At 45.4% G+C, this 8,580-nt stretch overlaps 1 protein-coding gene and 1 pseudogene across 1 annotated transcript; both read right to left on the reverse strand.

The window, feature by feature from the left end:
- Positions 1 to 5,490: 5,490 nt before the first annotated feature.
- LOC125547089 (uncharacterized) lies at positions 5,491 to 6,129 on the reverse strand (annotated as a pseudogene).
- Positions 6,130 to 7,281: 1,152 nt separating this feature from the next.
- Positions 7,282 to 7,932, reverse strand: LOC147980957 (putative E3 ubiquitin-protein ligase ATL45). The gene has a single exon (XM_087517001.1). The coding sequence runs from the start codon at positions 7,930 to 7,932 to the stop codon at positions 7,282 to 7,284; it is 651 nt and encodes a 216-aa protein (XP_087373127.1).
- Between the last annotated feature and the right edge of the window lie 648 nt (positions 7,933 to 8,580).

Genomic DNA, 8,580 nt, shown 5'->3' on the forward strand with positions numbered 1-8,580 from the left:
GGGACTACGTGCATATATTCCCATCATGGGAAGATTATTATGAAGACAAACACCATTTTCACATCTTCCTGTCCAACTTACGTGTAAGTGCTATTATTCATGATTATTATTTTCCTATTTTCTACTGATTGAACACATGAATGATTTACATTACATCATTGTAACTAGGCGAGGGTCAATCTGGATAGTCATGACGAGCAAAGCTTGCTTGTGCTTTTCAAGGAAGCATTGCAGCAGTATCGGTGTTACCTGAGGAAATAACACTTTGATGGCAAGTCTATAAACGAATTCCTGGTGAAGTCTCCTGTGCTAAATTTAGAAGACATTGAATGGAAAAATGTTGTTATGCACTGGTCTCGTTCCCAGGATGAGGTACTGTCTATGAAATCACATGATAATTTGAACTTCTACTTTTCCGCATGTGCCTTTTTGCAGGAAATTCTGGTTATCAATTGTTCGCTCCAAATTATCTGATCTGTATGAATGGTTACATTAGTGTAGAATATATCCAGTGCCAATGTTTTTTTAGCTCTGCATTGTTCTTGTAAGTACATGCTGTCCTTTATCAGTGTACTTATAATGACAGGTAGTTGTTCATGTACCATCACTCTGCAGCTTATTTTCCTTTGCCCTCCATTTTCTACATATCAGATCTATATTTACTCTTATCATAAGGTTGGTACTGAAGAAGTTTAGCTCTGCATTGCTCTTGGCTGTACCTTTTGCCTGTATCGCTGCACTTACATTTATAGCTACTTGGTTATATAGCATCACTCTTCATCTTATCTTAAATATTCTCCATTTTTTCGTATATTATCACATCTATATTTACTCTTAACAAAATGTGAATAAAGGCAATGCTTTTTAAGAAGATTATGTGGTAAACTTCTTGTATTGCCCCCCCATCAGCATGGACAAGGCCTTTATAGAGCCTGTCTTCACCAATAATGTAAGTTTGTCCATCTCAAACCTTCACACTTTTTTGTATATATTTGGTTAGGCATGACTGCAACAGCTGTTTATTTTTGGTGTTTGCATCAAATTGCTTGTTTAAAGTTTATTATATGTAGTTCATAAACAAAAGTTCGTCCTTTCTCAATTTAAGCTTTCAGTTGTACAACCAAGTTCCTTCTTCATACCATGTAAATTAAACTATATAGAGCAAGTGATCTTCTTTTGCACTGCATGTATGCTTCTGTTCTTCATCTATAATCCAGTGGTGTGGTGAACCTACCCACTACAGCACAATGTCATATTCTGCAATGTCTTAACTATGAAAAATGTCATATTATTCTACTATTATTTAAACCGTCTCTTTATTTGCCAAACTGAAATTGTATAAATTGACAGCACACTAACCATTGATACTTATGAGTTCTTGATCCGTAATCCAGTGGTGTCGTGAAGCTGCCAACTCCTTCACAATGTCATTTCCTGCCATGTCTTGACCTGAACAATACCATATTGTGTTAATGCAAATTTAAATTGTGTCACTTTATTCGTCAGTAAGAAATGTGATGAATTGTCAGCACTGATACTTTTATGTGCAAAACCTGTCATCTGTCTGCTTGTTTATCTTTCAGAGTGAGGAAGATATAAGTGTTGAACAAGCGCAGTCTCATCATCTTGCTCAGCTGCTTGCGCTGCAGCTCCCCAGCAGGGCTAACCATTCTTGAACTCTATTGAAGTGCTGTCGGTTTTGTATATTATTTTGTCGGCGTGTTTATTTGCACTGGTGGCGATCTTTGATGCCCAGTGTATGTAATATGCTGTCTGCTTGTGCTGTATTGTCATTGTGACGAACTTTGATGCCCAGTAGATGTAATATGTCGTAATTTCTTTACTATATAGTATAGGTTTTTTCTTATTCACGATGCTGCAGTTATTTTACTGTATATATATCCTGTCTTCGCAGTTAACCGGCCAAACCGTAAAATTACGGTACATAATCGGGCCGTCATGCAATCACGATGTAGGTTGGGCCTGAAACATGCCGATCAGCTCACGGGCCGGCAGCAGCTCGAAATGAACCCCGGCCCATGATTGTGTGAATCAAATAACGGGCTTTTAACAGGCCAAAAATTGTCTCAGTCCTTATTTGGCCCAATCAGATATCGGCTGCGAGCAGGCCGGATGCAAACCGGGCCGTAGTTAGGCCCAACTATATGACGAGCTTTTAACAGGCTGAAATTAATATAGGGCCGAAATGTTAAACGGGCCCTTAACAGGCCAAAACTAATATCAGGCCGAATTACTAAGTAGGCCTTTAGCAAGTGGGCCCAAAAGCATAGTGTCTAGTTGACGGGCCAAATCTAATATGGGCCATAATTAGGCCCAAAACCTCTTAAAGGGCCGGACCTGATCTGGGCCGTAATTTGGCCCAGAACATGGTAGGCTTTTAACGGGCCGGATCACATATGGGCCACTATTAGGCCCGGAGCGTGGCAGGCCATTAATAGACCGTATCAAATATGGGCCGGCATTTGGCCCAAAACATGGCAGCCAGTTAACGGGTCGGCCTACTAGGGTCCTCAAAATCTTGTGGGCCTACAGCTGGGCTGGCCCATTAATGTCGGCAAAATCTCGTGGGCCTTTAGCTGGGCCGGCCCATTATGATCCGCAAGAATTTTGTGGGCCTTTACCTGGGCCGGCCTATTATGGCACACAAAAATCTTGTGTGCCTGTACCTGGGCCGGCCCATTATGGCCCGCGAAATCTTGTGGGCCTTTAGCTGGGCCAGCCCATTATGGTCCACAAAATCTCGTGGGCCTTTAGCTGGGCCGGCCCATTATGGTCCGCAAAATCTTGTGGGCCTTTAGTGGGTCGGCCCATTTAAACTTGTTGGGTTGTGCCACGTGTCGACGTATCATAGGCGCCTTCTGTCCAGTGAGTGGATGACATCTGTCTCGACGATGAGCCGACACGTGTTTCCTCTAACTAATGATGATTTTACACGTGGAAAATCCCCATTGGTCGGGGCTGTTAACGGGTTATCGGATCCAAAACCCGACCCGATTGCTTAACAGCGTTCCGTTACGGTGGATGCCACGTGTCGGTCACCCTTGACGAAAGCACTTCTGTGACGCTTGATTTATCGTCATGGAAGTGGACACTTCCGTGATGATAATTTTGGTAATGTCATGGAACACTTCTACGACAGCACAGGTGTGGCTATCTTGATTCTGTCATAAATTTGTCATGGATGTACATGCATGACAAAAAAAAGCGACCTACTGTGATAAACACGTATCATCACGGAAGTGTATTTTTTTATAGTGTTAGCTCCAATATGGATGTGCTTGCGAATGCAATTAAGCGTCTAAATAGTTCAAATAAATATCCGTCACCAGTACTATATGAACGTAGTCAACCTATTATCACATGAACATCAATATTACACACAGATTTTTCTTTCTGCTATCAAAAGTATGAAAATAGCACTTGCATGTATGTGGTCATCACCTCAAAAGAGACAGCGAAGATGGAAACACAATTTCTTCAATCATGTCATCTCCTCCTTGTTTGCTACTAAGATGAATTATTTTACCTAATTACATACATCATTAAGTACATTAGCACCTAATCTTAACATATAAAATTTAGATTATTGCAACATAACAAAGTAGACCTACGGTTTCCTAACCATAGACTTATTAATAAACATACCACATGAAATAACATGCCACATGCTATGAATAATTACAGTGCAATTTTTTCTTAATTACCGTATTAAGAACTTCTCGCTTGTAAATACTAATGGACGCAGCTAACATCGATACAACATCTTCAACCTACTCTTCTAAAAAAATTGTATAAATGTTGTATCTGTCGTCTAAAATTGTTTCTAACCTCTAAGCACTAACATCGCATAGCTAATGACGAGCTAAAAGACTAACTAATTACCACCGTGCATGCACACAAAAATCCATGTATTACAAAGCTCATACCTTGATCTTCAACTTCGTAGTTCACTTCGCTACGCAAATCCTACACCTGAAGCTCTAAATGACTCCTCCAAGTGCTGAAATAATGCCTAAAACAACATAAAATACACACTTAGGAACTAATCAAACATAACAAAAACATCATGCATGTGAATGAAACCAACAAAAATGGATAGATCTTACCTTAATCTATCTTTTCTTCAACTTCACCATCTTCGAAAACCAACTCTAAATCAGCCAAAATCACAAGTGAAAGTGGCTACCAAGTATTTCCTTCCATGTATTCTTGTAGACTTAGAGAGAGCAGAGAGGCAGTGAAGGCAACCAGAGATATTCGAGAGAGAGTGTATGCGCAGCCGGTTGTTCGTATATAAAGAAGAGGAGCACTATATTGTTGGCGGAACGAGCTAGAACTCACCTACCGCAGCCTCGGATTCCAGCATCGCGGTGTCTCATCACACGCAGCAACTACAACGCTTTTGGGTGTGCGGCAGGAAGCGGAAATCACGCAGGCGGGAATCTGATTCCAAATTACAAGGCATCGGTGTCACCTCCGCTGCATAAAGCCAAACAAAGCAGAAATCACGCTCTTGGGTGCTGTCACCTCAGCTGCAACAGCAATTTTCGAGAGCATGGGAATGAGCGCCATCTGCCACAGTGTCAATGTCGGCTAGCGGTGCCCCCAGCTGTGGTGGGGGCCTGGCCTGCACCTCGCCTTTCGTGCATCTGCTTTTGTCGGCCTGCGAGTGACATGGGCAGCAGCGGTCGCCTTGCCAGGTGGCAGCATGGCCCACCAGGCCTGGCCCGTTACGTCCCGGCTGCTGCTGTTGTACCTAATCCATTATACCCCGCGCGGGCGCCTCCTGCTGTGGCGGCAGGGCCCGCCGCCTCCTGGCGTGGTGGCAGGTGCCACGTGTCGCCTGTCGCCACGGCCCAGGGGGTCCTTTTTGTCAAATATATCCACGGGTAGTCCTTTTTGACAATTATGTTGGCCGGGGGGTCCTTTTGGACAAAAAATCGGAGGTGGAAGGCGGCGAGAAGGGCGGCGAGGAGAACGAGATTGACGTCGAGGAGTGGTGGATCGTCTTCCCCGACGACGGCATCGGCCCGGACCCAGCTCTTACCGAGGGTGGCCCGACGAGGAAGGATTGGCTCGACCTCCACTTCAGTCGTTGAATTTGAGTAGTTTTTAGTGTAGATTAGTTTAGGTTTACATTTATGTTGAATGTTCGGTTGTCAAGACTATTTATGTTGAACTTATGTTTAAATGCATGCAAATTTCATTGAAATTAGATTAAATTTATGCAAATTTATTGTGTTACTCCGCTAGGTTTAAGGGATTGGCTAGAATCGACCAAAATTTAGTGGAGTTTAAATACTCCACTAAAGTTTACTCGGCTGGATACTCCGCTATCTTTTAGAGATTGATCGGAAATGCCTTTACATGCTTGTGATCAGAGAAGCCTCACTCGCATGCAGTAGTACATTCACGTCTTTGAGTTCTCTTCGCTCAGTTTACATCTCATCACCAGCGTCACTCATACGTTCATACCATTTGCATTTCGGCCGGTAACGGTGCGAAGACGACGCACCGGCACACCGGCCACCGGGCACGTCGAGTGCTCATGCAGCCACTGGTCGATGCACTGCTGGTGAAACATGTGCAGGCACGCCGGCATCCGCTTCACCGCTTCCGCCTTCTCCACCTTCCCGAGGCAGATCACACACTCCAACCCATCGCTGCCTTCCGGCTGCTCGTATGCCGGGATGCGGGATGCCATACGCCGTCACCACCCGCGCGCCACCATGCACCGGTGGCTCCCAAGCAAGCGCGGGCATGTGACTCGGTGTCTGGTCCAGAAACTGTGGCAGAGCGCTGCCGCGGCTGCCGACGCTTCAGCGGGCGCGCGCGCACCGGCATGGCAAGCCGGCCCGCGCCACGGAGTGCCCCGGTGGCGGAGGCCAAGCACCAACGCAGCGCCGACCACTGGAAGAGGCTGCCACAGGCGGCCGTGTACAAGCAGGCCGTGAGGCTGACCGACAAGACGAGGTAGACGGAGGCCTCGACGATGGAGCCCTTGCTGTGGGGCTCCCGCGCCAGCTGAACGAACGCGTAGACCATCATGGCCGTGGCGCCGATGCAGACGGTGTTGGTGATGGCCAGCAAGAGGCAATCCAACGCCATGGCATCTGGTCTCTTGATTGACCGTAGAACTAGCTAGCTATACGTAGCTATCCTACGTAAACTAACGTAACAGCTTAGGTGTATTTTTTCTGTTGGAGGAAATTAGGGGAGAGACCCCACCCAGTTGAAATTAAGGGCGGAGGGATTAGTACTTAGTTACGTAACAGTACGTAGGTTCTTCCGTAAGTGTAGCATTTTTGATAGGCCACTGCCTCCCTCTATACTGGCTCAGTTTCTCAGGAATTTTGAAGTGTTTTGCGGGCTTAATCGCCTCGTCAAGTCTTCATCGCGCAAGAGTTTCAATGCGACAGGCGACGAAGCAAGCAACGAGCCATTGAGCCAACCATAGGAGGAACCGCGAGACAACTAACCGAGCGGTTGTTGTATAGTACGGTTAAATGTGTATAGATATGTAATACTCCACATATTTGTAAATACATACTTCCTCCGTCCTTGCAAAAGTGTACTTCCAGCTTGTTGAAGGATCAAATTATTTTAAAATTTGACCGAGTTTGTGCAAAAATATGTGAATGTTTGTGAAATCAAATAGGTATATGACGAAAATATGTTTTATCATGAATCTAATGCTACTAATTTGATGGCATAAATGTTGGTCTATTATTATATAAATACGATCAAACATAAAATAATTTGACTTTCCAAACAAAGTTGGAAGTACATTTTTTAAAGATCGAAGGGAGTATCTTAATATGGTCGGCAGATTTCTACGGCGAGGCGACCGTATACATTTAGAATGCTGCAAAGGCTGTTTTGCATGCAACGCTGGGGCCTTAAGTTACCTCCTTTATTTTTATATCCATACAAACAATTCACGTACGGTTGGTCAGCCAGTCTGTAGAGGGAGTGAAGATAATCCTAAGTCAAGTGCTTCCGGTCAATCCTAGGTTCCCAGTATATGCCGGTGAGATGCCATCCCCACTTGCACATCCATGAAACAAATAGATTGCAGGTTTTCCCCATGTTACATTGCCCTTTGGGTTTGGATTGTTGCGGTTTCCAAAAGACAATGTGCAGTTACATGCTTCTGACCAGAGAAGCCTCACTCAATAATTACTAACACTGATGCAGTACTTTCACGTCTTTGAGTTCTCTGCCCTCAGTTATCTCTAATCACCAGCGTCACCCATGCGGTCATACCATTTGGGCCGGCAACGGCACGAAGAGGTTGCACCGGCAGACCGGGCACGTCCAGTGCTCATGCAGCCACCGGTCGATGCACTGCTGGTGGAACATGTGTAGGCACACCGGCAGCCGCTTCACCGTGTCCCCTTTCTCCACCTCCCCGAGGCAGACCGCGCACTCCGATCCGCCACCACCCTCCGGTTGCGCGTATGCCGGGATGTCATACGCTGTCGCCACCCACGCGCCGCCATGCACCGGTGGCTCCCGGGCGAGCACGGGCATATGACTCGATGTCTGGTCCAGAAACTGCGGCAGAGCGCTGCCGCTGCCGCCGCCGCCGCTTCCGCGCCGTAGCCTGGCGCCCGCACACCGGCACGAAAGGCAGAGAAGCCGGCCCGCCCCACGGAGAGCCCCGGAGGCGGAGGCCAGGCATGGACGCACCGCCGACTGCGAGAAGGTGAAGCAGCACAAGACCGTGCACGTAACAGCGAAGAAGATGACCCAGAAGATGAGTAAGAACGAGGACTTGACGATGGAGCCCATGCTGTGGGGCCTCCGCACCTGGTCGATGAAAATGCTGACCATCACGGCCGTGCTGCCGATGCACACGATGTAGAACATGGCCAGCAAGAACGCGTCGACGAAGCAACCTATGGACATGGCCTCTCGTGTATTGAACTCTTGATTTGACCGTAGAACTGGCTAGCTAATTAAGCCATTCTCAGGAATTTCGAAGTCCTTGCGGGCTTAATAATCGCCTCGTGAAGTCTTCATCGTGCAAGAGTTCCAATGCGTACAGACGAAGCAAGCAACGAGCCAACGAGTCAACATATGAGGAACCGAGGAAGAGATAACTAATATTTTTTTAACACATTATTACAGACGCAAACGCTCATATATATATATATATATATATATATATATATATATATATATATATATATATATATATATATATATATATATAGTCTCACACACACTTATTTTTATGAATGCACACACAAACACCATGTCTTTATGAACACCTTCGAGAGACTGAGCCGGCATATCATCTTGAGATTTTACGAAGTCATCGTAGACGACTCGCAGTCAACGGGAACATCTTCTCCCACTGAAAATGCATCGCCGAAAATTCTAAAATAAATTCAAGATAAATGCGAGCACCGGGACTTGAAACCTAGCGGGGATATCACTTTTTATTTAACCATCCAATCATAGGTTGATTTGCAGAAAAAGATAACGAAGCGGTTGTTATTGTATCGTCTAATTAAATTATTTTAATATGTATGTATATAAAAATATTCCATA

The sequence above is a fragment of the Triticum urartu genome, chromosome 3A, assembly GCF_056163025.1.
Source record: "Triticum urartu cultivar PI428250 chromosome 3A, HENAU_Tu73, whole genome shotgun sequence".
Taxonomy (NCBI): Eukaryota; Viridiplantae; Streptophyta; class Magnoliopsida; order Poales; family Poaceae; genus Triticum; species Triticum urartu.